Raw genomic sequence first — 19262 nt, forward strand, 5'->3', positions numbered from 1 at the left:
AGCGTGGTTCAGCCGGAAGCTGGTGGGGGGGGGGGCAGTTTTCATAGATCTACAAGTAATCACAATAATAACCATAGATACCGGTATATGGCTATCCGCCGATCACGTGTTGTAGAGATCTACAACGCGCGCACCAGAGACTATCGACACGCACGCGCACCACCGTCTGCGTGACTGCGTCTGCTGCGGAAGTGGAACTAGAATAGGACGAATAGAAATGTACGACTTGTTTAAAGCGGTTCAAATAATCTAATCTCTCTCTGTTATTGTCCACCAGCCCAGGGTTAGGTTGAACTGCTGATGCGTGCATCGTTTGATCACTGAAAAGAATCAACATGTGCACCGGCTGTGTCCAAAAGGAATATCCAAACAGAGTAAGTATGACCATAGGTACTTCCTTTATTTTGACAGTAGCATTCTTATACTGTACAGCCCATTGGGACTCTCTTGGTTCCGAAAGGGGTATAGTAGCTAGTACTAGTATGCTCATGTATTCAACATTTCAACAACTTACCCAAAAGTAATCCTAGTATAAACCAATGTTTTAGATGAATTGAGTATAAAGGTCGGGACACGAATGGAAACAAGCCAAAATGCTTTTCTGGTTCCATCCTTTTTAGCAGACCTTGTATTGTACTTGTACTTGTAGCCTGTCCTTGCAAACTGTTAATAAAAGTATTCAATCAATCACAAATGCTGTAATTTATGTAACAAAGGTATCGCATGATTCACATTGACATTATGACAACAATGTCAACGGTCTGACAATGGAGTGCCACATTTGTGACCTGAATCTCAAATCATTGACTCCTGTAGGGGAACATCTGTTTGGAAAATGGAGCCTACCTAATGAATTACCTGGGCTGTGCCAACTGTCACCAAAGGGACTTCATGCTGATCAGTAATAAGTCTACAGAGGATGAGGATGGAGAGGAGATTGTGACATATGACCGTAAATCTGAATTATTTTTTCTTTACGTTCAACTTGTTATACCATATCCACACGTTTCCACTCAGTGGTCCCAGATATGATCCCAGGCCTATGACTGGTTGAGGTTTCCTTGAGCAAGACACCTACTAACTGCTTTCCACCCAGGTTTCCATTGAAAAAATCTTCACATTGCACATATCAAGCTAATTCTGTCATTTTTTACCTTGCAGATGTGTGTAAAAACTGTGACCATGTCATTGCCAGGCATGAGTACACATTTTCTGTTGTCGATGAATACCAGGTGAGGAATCATCTAAGCCGGGGGATGCTTCTTTTGATGTGCCATAATTGAATGGAATATACTCAGATGATGCCTACCTAGAACTACTAATATTATGATTATGTTGGTCACATTTGGTGCAATGCACATTATGTTTCACCCTGCTTTCTGCTATATTGGTTGGATTATCTCATGTATGTTATTGTATTGTTTACATTGTCCAGGAGTACACAATGCTGTGCATGCTGTGTGGAAAGGCAGAGGACTCCATCAGCGTGTTGCCAGATGACCCCAGGCAGTCCGCCCCTCTCTTTTAGAACTACCGTACTGATATGTCTGGGAACATCTACATTCAATGAATGGAATAAAACTAGATGGAAACAGTGAAATATTACAATAATAATAGCATGGCAGGACCAATGCAAAGATTTGAGGTCCTTCATATGGGGTGGTATATCAGGATGGGTTTTCAAAGCATGGGGCGTAGGTTTGTTAGTGGCCATTCTTGCTGTTGTTCGAGTCCATACATTGAATTTAGATTTACCCAGACCAGTAGGCAGAGATAGCCCATTGTCTGCCTGCATGACAACAGCGTGCCCGTCAAATAGAACACATTAGGATACAGGTAAAAGATATAGTCAACAACGCATTATAATTTGTGACATTAATTACATCAGGAAAAAAAACATCTAATCTGAATTTTTTGAGTCTAACGATTAATCTGATAATTCATCGGTCAACCAAAAAGTTTATCAAATTCAGCCGTAGTAATAAAATAATTGGTTACATCTGGTTAAACATATTAAGCAACCTCAAGCTGTATTCATTTTGTATATTATTTCCTTATTTTACCATCATTTTATCTACATTTATCACAGATTCAGTGCATATAGATGAAAAATAATCTGCAGCTCTAATATTGTTAAACAATATATTTGTTTTCTGTCATTTCTTTCCCCCAGTTTCCTGACCTGTGTCAGAATCCCATAGTTGTTTACACATTAATGTTCTTCACAGAGCTGGCAAAGTGTTCAGACTGAGCATATCACCCCATGCCACTGGTTGTTACAATATATTGTCAATAATATATAATAGACAATTATACATGTTAACAGAGATTGACTAGATGACACATAGAGACAGTTGAACAATTAGGTCATGATGCTACCATGAAGGTAGAGAGCTATGTTGCTATCATATACTTACATACTTTATATTTGTTTTTAAGATTATGACAGTATTGTTCTCTGGGTAAATAAATGCTTTTGGAGTGGTTTAAGGATATCGTCACTGTTGGGCAGAAACCATTTTAACTTTTTTATTATTTTAATAAATCAGTGCTATTGAACACTTTTTTATGTCTGTGTGGGTTTTTACAAATATTGAACCAATGAAATGTGCTTCTGACTAAATCTAACTCCATTGGATACTCAAACTGTCAGTCTAACCACCTAACAATTTTGGAGATGTTTTTCCATCAGAATAACGACAGATGGAAAAAGTCTCCACACTAAAATTGTCAAAAACCTTCTAACTCCACTTGAGCTGTATTTGGGTAAAGTGATAATATAGGACACATTCAAGTATCTGAATGTATAGTCATACCAACAGTATTGTGTGTGTGGAAAACATGGGAAATTGATGCGTCAGACGTCTTGGCATAGGGAGGGATGTCCCGATCACTTTTTTTTTACTCCCAATCCAAGTCCGATCATTACATTTTTCCCAATCCGATATTTATATTTTTATAGAAAACTTATGCCATGTCACAATAGGACAATATCCAGTCTAATATATGGATACAAGGTCATGTTTTTTTGCTCCCGATCCATTTCCGATTGTTTGAAAATGACGTGATTGGCCCCGATTTCCAATCACGGATCGGGACAACCCCAATTGTGACCGCCCCAAAGCTTGCGGGGTTCAGGAAATATGGAAATACATAAGCCCGTATAATTATGATGTAACTAGAAAAAGTGCCCTTCTGGGCACAGGTCTCCACCAGGATTTCTTCCTCAGCCTAGTGGGAATATGCGTGCAGTTTCATCGCAATCGGACGCTGCGTTGAGGAGTTGTGGCGATTTGTACAAAGCGGGCTACTCCTGAAAACTGTAGGAGCCAATCGTGGCCAATCAGGATGGAATATGAGAAATCAAACAAACCTGTCTTGATCACATGACTATGGAGATCATGTGTACCGATTTGCGTGAAATTTGGATACAATCTGAAGGAGTAATAATAGAAAATGTGTTTTACATATGTCGGCCTCCTGGTGGCGCTATAAAAAGCAGATGTGAAAAATTCCAGGCAAAGGTTTTTCCTTGGCCTCTAGGGAGTTGGCATACAAAGTTATCCACAGATCCGTGCAGTTAGAGGTAAAAACTATTTTCGGCCAGTTATAGCGCCACCTTGAGTTGAAATTGTTCATGTGGCATTTCGTCCTCTGCCTAGTGGGAATGTGGGTGCACAATTTCACGGAAATCACGCGATGTGTTCATGATTTGCAGCATTTTGTTTGAAACTGAGCACTCCTTTGAACTTTGGAAGCCAATGTTAACCAATCAGGATGGAGTGTGAGAAATCTGAAAGACCGGTTTCGTTGAATGGCTCTAGAGAGACTGTGTACCAATTTGCGTGATGTTTGGACAAAATGTGTAGGTGTAGTGCAAAAACTTGTTTTGCACAAAGCGGCCTCCTGGTGGCGCTATAACAGGCCGTTCTGGAAGAGGTTCATCGTTGGCATCCAGGGAGTGTGTGTGCAAAATTTGGCATCGACCGGGTTAACGGTGACCGAGATTAGCTGCTCAGTGCTCACGGACACACACACACACACGGACGGACACACGGACGGAGTGCAAAACATACTCTCCCCCCATGCCTTCGGCCTGGTGGAGACAGTTATGAGTTACAATGTGTCTGACTTCCACAGTAAGACTGAATGAAACGATACACCCTGTATTTTTGTTTATTAATGGAAATAGTTTTTAGGCAAACTAAACACAAATTGTATGAGGTACTTTACCACACAAGAACCGTCGGGTTCTCTTGGCGTGTATCACAGAAGGCCCAAGGGAGTGCATTGCCAAGTCAGTTGGATCAGCGATTAACTTGAATATATAACGTGAAGATATACTGTATCTATAAATCCACAAATCTATCTGTATCCCTTTTATGGCCATATACTGTATGGAGATCCCTGATATCATCAATATGACATGTATTTATGACATAATAGGTACTGCAGAAAGTACTCTAATCAATGGGTACAACAGATATCGCAGTGCATTTCCAACCGACATCGCCCTAGTATATGTTGTGAAAGTGAAATAAAGTGAAAGTGAAATAAAACATGCCAGATATCATTCAGCCCTATAATGAACGACTCAGGGGTGGCAGTGGCACAGGAAGTTAAGTGGCCTTCTTGGAACCAGAAGGTTCCCAGTTTAATCCTCCTCGCTGCAAGTGTCCTTGAGCACGATACTTAACCCCTTAACAGCTCCCGATTAACAACTTGGTGCCTTGCATGGTTTCCTCCACTGTCGGTGTGTGAATGAATGGGTGCATATAATTAAGCAATATTACACGAGAGGGTGTGCTTTACTGTCATTAATGGCATGCCCGCATTGCTGCAGGAATATAGGCAAGTTCCGTAGGCAGCACAGAAGTGGGAAGCGATTTATATACAGTAAATGCACCATTACAAACGGAAACATTTGTCCATTTTGAGAATATTCAATACATAAAACAAGAATGGACCACAATTGTGCTTGTCTACATGATAGTGTATTTTATCAGAACCAGTTCAATAAAAATACAGATTTGTTTTAGCAGACTGTACAAATGAATAAAAAAAACAAAACGGTTACAACAAAAGTAATTTGCAATGATAACCAATGATATTCGTGCACTTTTACAATACTTACGTGTTTGTGCATTTACATTCCAACACATTGCATGACAGAATCTATTCTAGCAAAGAAAAGCAGACTAATACAATGTGGATATGCTAAAACAAGTGATTCATCTTAACATAGTTTCTAGTAGTTTTTCGATGTATAATGATGAGGACAATGAGGGACTGCATGCCCTGGTCCTGTATATTAATTAACAGTGATGTTGGTACACTAAGACTAAATTGTAGTGTGATTTCATACTATTTATACTATATATCTACATTTATTCACTTTCTTTACATCCCTCAAGTATTATATAGTACATCATGTTTTTGGTCTCATTATAGGCCTATATGGACTGTTAAGAGAAGGGGTTAAGGGAAGATATGGTAAGAGTTGGCAATCTCAAGGCTTCAAAACCTCCCTGTTTTGACCACAGGTATCAAGCCACATCGTCAAGTAATTTGAGAGACACATCCAACAAATGAATAAATAAATAAATACATTTTATCATACATTTTACATTACATGTACATTCCCTTGAGTAAATACCATATTTACACATGCTTTCAGCTTAAGATTTGGACATGATACAGCCTCTGTACACCGTTAACCCATTCTGACCGGGCACCCATTTTGGTGTCAGCATCATGTCATGCTTTAGCTATTTAAAAATAGCAGATCTACAAGCTCATATCGCGCCACCGAGTGGCGCGATACGAGCTTGTAGGTCTGCTATTTTTTGAAAAATCGAAGAGCGACTGACATTTTTAGAATCTGATCTCAGGTCAGAATGGGTTCGTCAGAACAGTGTGTGTCCGGCGGAAACCTCGTATGAATCTGATCTCAGGTCAGAATGGGTTCGTCAGAACAGTGTGTGTCCGGCGGAAACCGCGTATGAATCTGATCTCAGGTCAGAATGGGTTAAAACCACAACGGGCTTGAATCATTACAGTCATCGACTCACTTTGCCACATCCTTTGCCCTCGGCTCCGGCTCCCCTCCCGCCGGTGCCATGTCCTGACACCCACTGAGGCCTGTCCTGCGTGTGGGCATGCCGTGGAGGGGGGGACCCGGACAAGCTGGACGGAGAGCGGCTACGTACCAGGAACGCTCCCCCCTCGCGGTGCTCCTGCCGAGAGGGGGAGGAGCTCTGCGAGCGCTGCAGGGACGAGTTAGTGCTGCGGGGGCGAGGAGGGGGGCTGAAGAGCATACCTCCACGGTCCTGCATCAGCTGGGTCAGGCTGGCCAGGAAGTCTGCGTCGCTGGTGCTGCTAGCACGCACTCTAAACCGCCGGCGTCTGGGAAAAAAAACAAACATGCGATGCTGTAGTTTAAAACATTAATCTCTCAACTCTTGATATTTACTTTGCAATGTTTACTAGTGCACACAAATCATACCTATTGTCAATAACCGCCCGTGTGGGGGGCTTCCCAGGGGGTGGTCGAGGCAGAAATCTGCTAGTCAACTGCTCGGGGGCGAAAGGGCTGTTCACGGGACGTGGGATCTTGCTCTTACTACCAGATGAGGAGGACAGAGAGAGAGGGTCTTCTCCGAGCCAGTCAGACTTGGAGCATCGTTCTGACAGGAACCTGTCCCTGGGCAAAGCGCTGGGCAGATTGTCACAGGAGAGAGACGGACAGGGTGAGTGGGTGGGGGTGCCAGGGACTGGACTGCTCCAGCGGTGACGTCTTTCCACGGTGACGTCCTTGGTGGGAGAGTCCAGTTGAGAGGCGGCGTCACGCACAGGGATCCGGCTAATCCTCGGGGAGGAGGGAGAGTCCCTTTGTCTAAGCAGAGGTGGCGGTGGGGAGGAGGAAACTGTGCCAATGCTCTCCACTGCACCTCCGGCCGAGTCCGCCTGAGGCTGTTGGTTGGGCTCAGAGGAACGGTCGGGCAATCCAGAATCACTCTCTGGGTCTCCGTCGTTGGTCAGATGAGCAAAATGGCATTTGAGCAGGCTTGGCACTGGACTGGGAGCTAACCCCAGCTTCTCTTCTTCCTTCATGATTTCTTTGGGGGTTTCAACTGCTTTGGTGGATGGGGGCTCTAATGGTATCGCCTCACTCCTTTCTTGCACTGGGGACTGTGGTGCACAGCTGAAGGACTGTGGAGAGAGGACAGCGTTATTCTAACTATATTTGATATTTTTGATCACATACAGTGCCTTACAGTCTTTATTTGGCTTGGATGAGCAGGTGATAAAATGATAACCATAGAATAATGAAGGGTCAGCTGCAATATCTTCCCTAGGTGCTGTAGGTGCAGCTGATCACTGAGCGCAGGCTGAACTGGTACTGTGAGCAGCCTTGCTGTTGAAACATGACCACCAAGTACGTCTGCAGTAAGATTCAAGACTGCAGATTGTTTGGTAAAAGTATCGGCTGAGGAAGACACTCGAGTTTATCCTGGTGCAAAGGAAGCAAAACACAGAGCAAACTAAAGGTGCCCGGAACGCTACGCCAGCGGCCCAGGCCAGGCCACCCATGCTATTAACCAATTCTCTCCCCACAACTGTTTATTATTGTTGACAGTAATGTTAAAGCACCAATTTGCTTAGTGATGATCAAATGTTATTTTCTTGCCTGACATTCGCTATTGCCCTCCAATGTCAAGCAAGGCCGAGACGTCGGCAAAGAAAATGCCCAGATGATATGTAGATGATTTATTATATTAGCTATATTCAATTAATCAGTAATTGATGAAAGTGTATTTCCCATCTAAAATATACTCTAGACGCAGTATGCAATACTGTTATTTTGTCAACGACAAAATGTCTTATATACATCCTTTTAACATCTGTTGTGCTATTATACTGTAGATAGGTCATTATTTTCCAATGTTTTTTGTTGTTGCCTATAATGAAAACTGGGATGCCAGGGTCCAAGTGGTTAATTCATTTAGAAACAAAACTCTTGTACTTTGTGTGTGTTTCAGTTCCACAACATACCTGTTCCATTCTGCTCATTTGAAGGACTGAGGGCATCTGTCCCATTATCCCTGGTAGCCTCCTGTGTCCCAGTAGCCATGTGCCGGGCAGGGCCATGTGTGACAGAACAGGGCTGCTGGGAACTAATGTGGGTTGGCTGTTCTCTGGTTCAGAGGAGTGGACCCCAGCGTCTGCCTTGTCCTGACAATGGGTTTCTGCTGGAGGCTTGGTAGCTCCAGAGCTGCTGCCTGGCTCCAACTCCAACATCACCCACTCTTGGGAGTCTCCCTCCCGTGGCACCGGACTGAGGTTCACGGCAACAAAGCCACTACTTGCCGCGCCATCCTCCTGGTCAGGGGTTGGTGCGGCTGTGTGCTCTTCATCACGGATGGGCGTCTGGTCACCGGGTCGCCTCTCAGGAAGGGATTTCTCCCCCACCTGGGAGAGGACGGGGTGCTGCTTAAGGCTGAAAAGAGAGTGTGTTTGGGGTGAGTTTTACCCTCACATTTATCATTTATTTACACATGCCTACAAAATTCTAAACAGAAAATACTCACTAGGCCTCCAAGAAGCGCTCGATGGTGGGCTTGGGTTCCGGCGCCATCTTCTTCTCAAACGCCAAGCTCTGACTGTGTCTCATCCGGCGCAGCAACGGGGCAGCCCGGTCCAAGAACATCGTCTCAGAACGTACCCGTCTGGGGGAACTCTGCACAGAGCCGGTGTTGGGACTCTGGTTTCCCTGATTCTGACTGTGCTCGTCCTCACTCACCACCTGAGTAGAATGGATGGATTAACCACTACACTCTGCACCACAGAACCACAGGATAGGATAACCTGTTTTGCGACATTCAGCTATTTCATGTTTTTCTATGCCAACCTGTGAGCCTATGAAAATCCAACATGGAATACACAAAACATGCGGAGGTCCCTTGATTTTGTACTAGACGTACTAGATGTAAGTAAGATGACGAATGCTGATTGTTCCTAAATTGAATGAATGTGCATGTTCATGATGGCTTGCATAGGTGGACACCATTCACCCGAATAAAAGGCATGCAAATAAGCTTCAAGGCTTTTCAAGTTTTATTTTTGAGAGGCTGAAAAAATACAATTTCAGAATAGAAGTGTAAATAGCATGGCAAGAAATTAATAGTAATGCCGTTAAAACTGACGACAAGAAGACTGAATGGTTAATCAGAAGCTTATCTTAGAAGATTATAATATCGACAAACAATTCGTTGGAACAACTGTAATTGATTTGATTTGTAATTGATAAAGAATAAGTACATTCTACGTAAAAGCCAGGTCAGCATAATACACACATTCCATGTTAACAAACAAAAGAGAGGATGTGGAAACATTTGCAAGTACACTTTTCAACACCTTTTTGTGGATTGACTTCGCTAAGGCTGCCACAACATAATTAATTTCAAGTTCAAGCCAGAGAAAGAAGTTTTGGTGAAAGAGGATGAGGAAGGGGGGGGAATTTCCTGGAGGGGGGCATTAAGACCACTTGCACAGAAAGTGTGATAAATAAGAAAGAATGTTTTCATACAACTCCAGATCACCCCCCTACTGACCTTCCTGACGACTGACTGCTTCTGGTTACGGTTGCGGTCCATCTCCTCCCACACATCGGCCCCTGGCGTTGTGGGTGTGGGGATGGGGGGACAGTTGTCGGCATCACTAAGGCGCTCTCCTTGCAGGACGTCCTCTGTGTTGTGCAGGTCACCACCCGGCAGCACAGAGGCGTTGGCCATGCTGGAGGAGGAGAAGAAAGAGAAACAGGAGAGGGGAAGGTCACTTTGTCTGCTACTCTCCCAATGCAAAGTGGAGCAACCATTCCTCAAGAGGATCCCTGCCATGTACTGTATGTACTACTGACACTTGGATCTACCAAAGCAGACTGAACTTTGACATAGGCAAAAGCAAATGGCAATGGCAAAGGGTTGTACATAAACATACAGTTGTCTTTAACTGCTTAATATTTAGAGGTCATGGATGTTCAGTTATATTTTGTACAAAGTCATGAACACGAACTTGTACCTGAATAATTACAGCAAGAAAATGTTAGCAAAACTGTGTGGTTAATAAGCACAAGCCTATTTTCTTAACCCATTCTGACCTGAGATCAGATTCATACGAGGTTTCCACTGGACACACAATGGTCTGATTAACCCATTCTGACCTGAGATCAGATTCTAGAAATGTCAGTCGCTCTTCGATTTTTCAAAAATAGCAGACCTACAAGCTCGTATCGCGCCACTCGGTGGCGCGATATGAGCTTGTAGATCTGCTATTTTTAAATAGCTAAAGCATAACATGATGCTGACACCAAAATGGGTGCCCGGTCAGAATGGGTTAAATTAACCCACACTTTAAAATGCATTCAAACATTATCATTGATGAAACAATGGAACAATACAATCTAAAAACATTCCTTGAAGACCAAACAAACCACAGTATGTTTTGGAAGATGGTCGGAAGTAATGTTTAGTAATGTAGTATACTGTATGGTGGGTTGTCATCGCGTAAGCTAAACATAGCATAGTCGGCAGACAACTGAAATCGTCCTTTTAAAAAAAGAGCAATGTTTGTTTGACAATTGTTTTGACATTAGAAACAATAGACTTCTCTCCAATAGAATAGATGTAGCCAACATCACAGAGCTGTTTATAGCCACAGTTACCCCATGTAGGCTGGTGTTAGGCGGGTCAGTTGCTGAGTGGTCGCTGAGCCACTGATGGACAGCATATCTTCTGTGCAGCATTTCTCCCAGTCATACGGGTCATTCTCCAACACGTTGTGGCTCTTCATAGCATTTTCAAACACTGTCATCAGGAGCTGCCGAGAAGCCAAAACACATCTGCATTAATCTGGGGGGGGGGGAACACAAGATACAGTACATAGTCGTACAGTATGTGTGGGAGGAAAGTGGTGGTCTACCTGATAGTCCGGTTTAGTGAAGTAGTCCAAAGTCAAGATGTGATCCAAGAAGTGACTGAACTCAGAGGGAAGGTGTTTAAGCATAAGTCGGTGGTCATACGTCTCTTTGAGATTTCCTACCTGCTCCTACGAGAGGGGGGGGAAATGAGAAATTCATCAGACACACATTACTGTGACTCTCGACATTTTTAGATGATGAAGCCAAAGAACAACATACTTTGTCTTTAACCTTCCTCCAGGGCAGCTGTCCAACCATGAACTCAACCAGCATGTAAAAGAGAGACCAGAGGTCATCATGTCGACCCATTTCCTACAGATTCAGACACACCAGGGTAAGTAGCGCGAAAGTGCTATAATTGAGAACAGGCATGAGATAGCACAATTGTAAAGACCGCAAAGCAGCATATTGATTGGGTCAAATTAAGCTCACCTTATTTTTATGTGCATTGACAGAAGCATATCTCACAGTGCCTCTGAATCCTGCCACAGGACGAGGCTATGACGGAAGAGGGACATTATGAGCCAAAGAAAAATAATAATGCTTACATTTGTATTTAAGATACAAGGTGCAAATCTACAATAATTCTTCTAAACATGACATTTAAGTCACTATGAAGGATTTCTACATGCAACCAAATATAATACGTTCTCCCCGAGTCTCTGTCCAATGTCCATCACTTTGGGGTTTTTTGTGTTTTTTTTAAGATAATTTTTGCGGCTTGCGCCTTTTATTGTTTTTTTTTGAAGGGACAGACAGTAGGCTGACAGGAAACGGGAGAGAGATGGGGGAAGACATGCAGTAAAGGCCGTGTCGGGCTCGGGAGTCGAACCCGCGGCACACTGCGACTGGATTACCAGTCGGGTGCCCAGACGGTTACGCCACCGCCTGGGCCCATCACTTTGTTTTGAACTTGGATTTTTATTAATGGATTGCTATTTGCATTACTATATTTGTGTAGTAATGCAGACAAAGCCCCAGGGCTATTATGCACTGCTCAATTACTTAAGTTGTGTAAGCGTGGCCAATGCTGTTTGGCCGCTCAAAATATTGATGGCCCTATGTTGGTTGGTACCTTGGTAACAAGACCAAACCAATAAATACAAAGTGCCCTTTAAGTACAGTAGGGACAATCCCAAATACTTACTGGACGGACTTCCTGGCAGGAGTTGGTGAACTGACGGGCCAGACCAAAATCAAGCATATAACAGCATCTGCATGTGCTGGCTAGTCGGCCCATGGCAAAGTTAGACTGGAAGATTTAAAGACACAGATGTACACAAATTGAAAATCTGTTATTTTCGATGAGTCACACGTCGTACAACTACAGTAAGCATGGATTAACCCATTCTGACCTGAGATCAGATTCATACGAGATTTCCGCCGGACACACACTGGTCTGATGAACCCATTCTGACCTGAGATCAGATTCTAGAAATGTCAGTCGTTCTTCGATAAAAAAAAAAATAGCAGACCTACAAGCTCGTATCGCGCCACTCGGTGGCGCGATATGAGCTTGTAGATCTGCTATTTTTAAATAGCTAAAGCATAACATGATGCTAACACCAAAATGGGTGCCCGGTCAGAATGGGTTAAACTAAGCCAAATTAAATCTCACGAATAAAAATGTTTGTAACATACTAACAGTGAAAGGCGGCCCCTCCTAAACAATTAACACAATATGTACAATTGTGATGTTTTAGTATTATTGTTCCTGCTGTTCCACATACAATAGTGCCAACCAGGTGGAGAAATCACAGATTGAGGCTTTAGCCTTTAACCTTTGCTTTAATATGAAATACCCGAGACTGTGGAATTTTATGGAAGATGCTTCTAAATCTGAACATATTGCTAGCGTGACACTTCAAATTCTCTAATCTTAAAATACGGTAACCAAAAATCAAGCTCGATTGAGAGCTTGAATCAAGTTTAAGCTCTCAATGCGTCGATAGTTTGTAGATTGGCTATATTCGCTTTGCAACATGTTTCCACAGTACTGTCTTCTATGGAATCCAAATGACTGAAATCAGTCGTGGGCCATGGCGACTTCGAAGTTTAATCCATGAGTGTGTGTGTGTGTGTGTGTGTGTGTGTGAGAGAGAGAGAGAGAGAGAAACAGATACTCACTTTGTGACAATGACAAATAATATTCATAACGGCATACAAATTCAGCAAAGTCATTCCCCATCTGTGCCCATTTCCTTTGTTATTCTGATTCTAAACAGCAGGCCAACTTACGGGTTTGATGTCACGATGCAAGAAGCCAACCGAATGGATACTTTCAATAGCCTCCAGAATCTGTCTGCCAAGCCTCAGGGTGGTGGAGGTAGAAAATGTGCCACGTGTCATGGTTCTGCGCAAGTCTGCTAGATTCCTCCCCTACATATGTGGAAAACAGTGTTAACATATTAGTCATGTTTTACATAAAACGATATGTGATAAAAGAAAATGAGCTGAATACCATGCCAGAAGAGCCTACCTGGAGTTCCATGACTACATAATTGAAGCGATCATTTCGGCCACAGCCCACAAAACGGCACACATGGTCTTTACCTAAGGAAGAGATGTATGACGAGCTGTGAATACTCCGGCCAATGAGGTGTCTAAACTCGGCAACAAAAGTTCGGAAACGTAACTTTGGTCCATTATTTCTCCAATTTAATAATACCAATCTGTATTGTATTTTACATCATTTTAATCTGTGATTATTCACCTTTACAACGAAAGCTTTTAAGGATTGGGCCTTCATGGAATGAGCAACATACAGTAGCTAAACATGTGGGTAGCGCCTACAAAACAATTGCCAAAATGGCAAGTGGTTGGTATTCACCCATGCTTGAGATTGCACTCTCATACAGTAATAAGGGGAAAAAAACAACACATACCGGTATTGGCCATTTTTACACTTAATTCATTTTACACTCATTGTTAAGGAACTCAGTAGCGTCTGAAAAATCCAATACGCAGCCACAACAGCTTGGTATGGTATGGGGCAGTATCTCTCTCACAGGCAAGATAGAACTTGTCATCATTGAAGTCAATCTCAATGCAGTGAGATATCGGGATGAGCAGTGGCGTTTCTGAAAATCCAGAGGGCCCCCTGCAAGGATCCGGGTGGGGCCCTTTTACCACAGTGTATTTAATCACGGAAGACCTACCATCTTCTGGCAATTTGGAAAATAGCCCATTCAGCATTGCTCTGCCACCAATCCAGATGTAAACATTGAAGCACATGGACCTCCCACTCCCCCAACGGCGGGTATGCAAGTAAAATGATGCTGGGTATTTTTCAAATAGATATAATATATGTGTGCAGCATTATATAGAAGGCTATTGTGTGTGTGTCGCTGCCCCCTGGTGAACGCTGATCGGGTAAGCTAATAAATGAATACAGCAACCAGCCGGATCAGCATATGATTGGCTACTTGGTAATGTCTGTAAACCTCATACTCCCAGTCGCTTTGTAGCAAACAGTAGCGCACGCTGGTTTCTTTTGGAAAATAGCAAAAAGCTAAATGGATATAGCCTATGCGCTACGGTCTTTTTCAAGGCAAAGATGAAGTCATTCAGAAGAAGCTGTGAGTGAGTCGGCTGTCAGCAGCACCAGTGACTGCACGGTTCACTCACACCCCTGCAGTAACACTGACACAGTCAGCGGAGAGGCTGCTGTCTGTGTGCCGTCGGCCCCTCTGTGAAGAGCCATGAGCCGGGAGGGCCAGCAACACCGCCGGGTTATCTCCACACTGACTTGAGATTTGAAGAAGAAAAAAAAGACCCATCTCAGACAAAATATCCCAAAACAATGTCCGGGGAAGTTGGGGGAACAGAACCGTTCCCTTTCCTCGCTCAGACTACTTTAATTAAAAGGTAAGATGCAGTGGCTATAGAGCGTCGCAGTCCCGCCCCCTCGAGAGACCCGGAAAAGAAATCGCCGTTCATTTTCCTCATAGACTTTTCAGAAAGTATTTATTTAAAGACGTTTACGCCGCGGACAAAGCCAACTCGGATCGTGACAAATCATGACAATAAACACAATGTTTTGGGCCAAACAAATCATTAGAAAGTAGAAAGAAACGGCAGGTTACAACACTTTCTTTGTTGTTTTTCTTCTTATAAATTATTTGATCTGCCCAAAACATTGTGTTCATTGTCATGATTTGTCACGATCCGAGTTGGCTTTGTCCGCGGTGTAACCGTCTTTAAATAATTACTTTAGGAAAAGCCTATGGAGAAAATGAATGGAAAATCATTTCCTGGGCCACTCGTTGTTCTGAAAGGGGGAGGGACTGCGCCGCTCTATAATAATTGGGTCAAGGATCTTGCTTTCGTGTACGAGATTGGTAATAAATTGGTCAAATCATGATAAGTAACTCATTTTTAGACCATCTGGGGGAAATAAATAAATCTAAGGCATCCCCACCCCACACAATTCTAGCCTACCTAAAGGTAAAATCCACCCACCGCTTATTACACCGCTGTAAAATGGGTGGCCAACCAAGATCTATTGCAGAGTTAGGCTATAGCTTTGGGCATCGCTTGCGGAGCCTCAAATACGCCAGTGGTGGATGAGATTCTGCAGCGATCCCATATCTGCAGAATCTGGCACCTAATGCCCTCCTCCAGGATGACAACGCTGGCCCCCACAGAGCCAGGACCATCGCAGAGTACCTCCAGAATAGAGTGGAGAGGATGGAATGGCCTGCCGTGAGTCCAGATCTCAACCCAATTAAACACTTGTGGAATTAGCTTGGGCATGCAGTACATGCTATGTGTGTATAGGTTGGTGCATGATCATCATGAGGAGGTGCCAAGTTGTTGCAGCTGCATTTGGATCCGCTACAGAGTGTAAAATTAATAAAGTGTAAAAACTGGCCAATACTGTATGTGTTGTTACCAGCTGCTGTGTGAGCGGAGCTGGTTTATGATCGATCGTTTTGCCTTTCTGGACTAGAAAGATACCTCTCATTGGCTATCGTAGTGGCCGTACTAGCAAGCTATCGCTCTCATTGGCTGCCGTAGTGGCCGTACTAGCAAGCCATCTTTCTCATTGGCTGCTGTATTGGCTGCCTCGTCTCTAGGCAACCAGCCACTTTTTGCCTCTAGCCGACCTCTCAGCCATGGGATGCTAGCTGAGCGGCCATGAAGTCAAACCATCCGACACTACTTTGATGAAACTTAATAAAGTCAAAGACAGTAAGCACTGCAGGTCATACGGGTCATACGGGTAATGATGCGGCCAACGGGTCCAAAAACATTGTTGTGCGAACCTTACAAGCTATACCTACAGTAGTTGTAAAGGTGACTAATCACAGATTACAATGATGTAAAATACAATACGAATTGGTATTATTAAAGTGGAGAAATAATGGACCAAAGTTAAGTTTCCAAACTTTTGTTGCCGAGTGTGGCTTTGTAGATCGATCTATGGAAACTATGCTCACCCTGGAGTTTCTTTAGTACAGCTACCTCCATCTTCAGGACCTGTTTGGGTTGCTGAGCAGACTCTACCTTTAAGGCCACATTGGCTTGGCTTAGCTGGTCTAAAACCTCGTAGATCTCACCGAAGCCACCCCCACCGATCTTCTTCACCTGCAGAAACATAAGAGGAGCAGGAGGAATAAATGAGAAGGGGTCAGTGAGTGTTTTTTGGGGGCGCTCCTCCTTGCGGTAAATTCACATCTTGTTGCACCAGAGAGAGAGTTAATCCACAGGCTAAGTATAAATTAAGCTTTGGACGATGTTGATTGACGAATGAATGTTTTAGGTTCATGTGGTATGTATGCGTTTCTTTGATACTAGCTTTACTTACCACTTTCCATCTCTCCCTGACCACGTCTGCCACTGACAGGATGTCAGTCTGCTCTGCAGCCCCACTCATCCTGAGTGCTTTAAGTGGTCCCAGCAAGAGCCTGCACCTAGCATCAGTGATGCAGGCCTCTCACTAAAACAAGGCAAAAGTATGTGTGTTATCACATGATTAGGCTTAATTATGTATAGCATAAAGCACAGAGAAAACCCTTAATATACACAGGTGCAATGTTGGCAGTGGCACAGTTTTTGTTTAGATACGGTAGTATATATTATGCTAACATGTTACATAGACAACTATTGACACAACAATTGTTTTATTCCAAATATTAGTCTGTAATTAGGCCTACAGCTCTGTATTACAAAAAGGCTAAAACCTGCAATTGAAGTAGCCTCTATCACCAATTATGCAGTAATGCATGCATTAAACTAACTGACTGCAGTTACAGTATAATGCACACAAGGTAAAAAATAGCTTTAGAAGCCATCAGATCAGGATGACATTTACACCCCAATATTAATTCACATGAAACGTTGAGGCATAATACTCTTGGGAGTGCAATTGAAGAATGCATTGTATATAAATGATGTGTGCTATCAACGTAAATCAAGCAGAGTAGCAGACTCTGCAGCAGGAATGCTGCACATGATCATCAAGGGTATATGTGGTAGACAGCTATTTGTGTTTTCACTATGTACCTGCCAGCAGCATTGCAGCAATGCATTCAAAGATCCAGTCTATTGGTTGTCAAGTCAATGAAGGTGTCATCATAAGTGGACTGTATCATGGACAAGTCGTGTGTAGGAGAACTTATAGATGATGATGAGATGATGGTGATGATGCTCAATGCGGCTGCTGCTGCTGCTGTTAGCAAGCTAAGCTAACCTCCGACCCAACTTACCTTACTTGGTTGCGCCATTATAATCACGTGGGGTGTATCAAATCCAAAAGATGCAGTTTTTGTATCCATTTTCACTGTCTGTTATATAATCCGCTGCGACTGTCTATTACCCAGATTAAATATCTGTAGCGGACGTACATAGCTGGCTAACGTTAAGCTAGCTAGTTACTATTGGTGAATGTGATGCCCTGCTGCTCACAACAGCATTGATGACGTCACATGCGTGCGGGGCATGCGTCTCTTGTCTTGATGGATTCTGCATACCTCTGCGTCCTTCCAAAGCAATTTCGGTATTATTGAACAGCCTTGGCAAAAATCCGCAGACCACTGCAAATGCATGCATTGGTTAGAATAAAAAGTGTCACTTATTTGTCACTCAGTCAGTCGTGTACCGCATGAAGATATTAACCAATAGGAATAGGAGTGCTTCTGTGTTCAATCCATCCACCACCAACTGGTCCGACTCGGACCGTCCGAGGCTATTTGAGCTGATACTTCTTAAAGTGTAACTTAGTATAGGCTAATAATAAATACATTGCAATGAATTTTCTGTGAACAGGATTATCAGTGATTATCAGAACGAAGAAAAAAAATCACACCCGTGTGAAGTGAGTGTTGCAAGTCCGTGTGGGGGGTTTGTGTGTGTGTGTGTGTGTGTGTGTGTGTGTGTGTGTGTGTGTGTGTGTGTGTGTCACTTGTGTGTGTGTGGGGGGGGGGGGGGGGGGGGGGGGGGAATAGGCATCACCAAGGGATTCGATTTCCCAAAAGTTGCGTAACTGATCTGACAGTGCCTGTTCCTCTCCGACGCTGATGTGCATCACTTCAATGTCCACAACTTCAGTTATGATAGGCCTATGTAAAATTATATAACAAAGAGGACACAATATTTATCTGTGGAACCAAGTCAAACAAAATCTAATGCTTCAAGTGTTTGTCATGGTGGGGGGTCCCCAGTTCACATTATGTTGGGGGTTACTCACCGTAACTCATGGCCTGAAAAGGTTGAGAACCCCTGAGCTATAGACAAGACAACGCCAGATAGTGCCCATGCATCCCCCTGGTCTGCTCTGGTATTGCTCATAGATTAGTAGCCAAAATAAAATGAAATTAAAACTTGAATGAAATGGCCTACAATTGAAAAGCATCCACTTATCTGTCAAATCAAGTGTGCCTACAGATGTGAGGTTGACCACCTGGCCCGCTGTGACTGTCACATCCCAACATGGAGCTCAATGCATAGACTGTAGGGTGACTTGTGTCCAGCCCCTGTTGTATAGTACAGTATAGGTCTCCCATTTAACACCATGTTGACTCAAGACTCTAGTTGCTGTGGTGTTATAGTCCCCACTCCCCATGGACTTGAAATAGTTACAGTAAAAGATCACAGGAACTCAAATGTGAGAACGTCATCACACCTCGATCACCAAAAGGGCCCAGGGTGTTCTTCCTGAAGTGACATGTGACCTGAAGAAATTCAAACAGCTGTAGAAAAATGATGGTGGAGGGAGGGGGGGGGGGGGGGGGGTAACCCTAACTCCTGGAGGGAGGAACCATGAACTGATCTGATCGGGACG

General features: G+C 43.5%; 2 protein-coding genes across 3 annotated transcripts; one reads left to right on the top strand and one right to left on the bottom strand.

The window, feature by feature from the left end:
- Positions 1-180: 180 nt before the first annotated feature.
- On the top strand, positions 181-2564 carry churc1 (churchill domain containing 1). Its single transcript, XM_083789994.1, has 4 exons — positions 181-374; positions 817-952; positions 1162-1232; positions 1436-2564. Exons 1-4 carry the CDS (start codon positions 336-338, stop codon positions 1526-1528), a joined length of 339 nt encoding a protein of 112 aa, XP_083646120.1. The 5' UTR covers positions 181-335; the 3' UTR covers positions 1529-2564.
- A 2419-nt stretch (positions 2565-4983) lies between these two features.
- Positions 4984-17866, bottom strand: ttbk2b (tau tubulin kinase 2b). Of its 2 annotated transcripts, none has more exons than XM_083791077.1 (16): positions 17689-17866; positions 16788-16919; positions 16420-16567; positions 13458-13531; positions 13217-13357; positions 12126-12230; positions 11411-11476; positions 11198-11290; positions 10981-11106; positions 10724-10878; positions 9615-9795; positions 8592-8806; positions 8056-8500; positions 6506-7212; positions 6039-6405; positions 4984-5723 (listed from the first exon to the last, which is right to left on the bottom strand). In XM_083791077.1, exons 2-15 carry the CDS (start codon positions 16854-16856, stop codon positions 6060-6062), a joined length of 2871 nt encoding a protein of 956 aa, XP_083647203.1. In that variant the 5' UTR covers positions 16857-16919; positions 17689-17866; the 3' UTR covers positions 4984-5723; positions 6039-6059. The 2 variants fall into 2 exon arrangements, with proteins under 2 accessions (XP_083647203.1, XP_083647204.1); XM_083791078.1 differs by having other exon boundaries at positions 17694-17704.
- Positions 17867-19262: the final 1396 nt, after the last annotated feature.

This window comes from Protomyctophum parallelum, assembly GCF_964188405.1.
Source record: "Protomyctophum parallelum genome assembly, chromosome: 19".
In the NCBI taxonomy this organism is placed as follows: domain Eukaryota; kingdom Metazoa; phylum Chordata; class Actinopteri; order Myctophiformes; family Myctophidae; genus Protomyctophum; species Protomyctophum parallelum.

Coding starts and splice junctions, on each gene's coding strand:
- churc1 (XM_083789994.1), top strand. CDS start 336: ATGTGCACCGGCTGTGTCCAAAAGGAATATCCAAACAGA. Junction 375..816: donor AAAAGGAATATCCAAACAGA/GTAAGTATGACC, acceptor TGACTCCTGTAG/GGGAACATCTGTTTGGAAAA. Junction 953..1,161: donor GGAGATTGTGACATATGACC/GTAAATCTGAAT, acceptor TTTACCTTGCAG/ATGTGTGTAAAAACTGTGAC.
- ttbk2b (XM_083791077.1), bottom strand. CDS start 16,856: ATGAGTGGGGCTGCAGAGCAGACTGACATCCTGTCAGTGGCAGACGTG. Junction 9,796..10,723: donor CTAACACCAGCCTACATGGG/GTAACTGTGGCT, acceptor CTCCTCCTCCAG/CATGGCCAACGCCTCTGTGC. Junction 6,406..6,505: donor CGGGCGGTTATTGACAATAG/GTATGATTTGTG, acceptor TTTTTTTCCCAG/ACGCCGGCGGTTTAGAGTGC.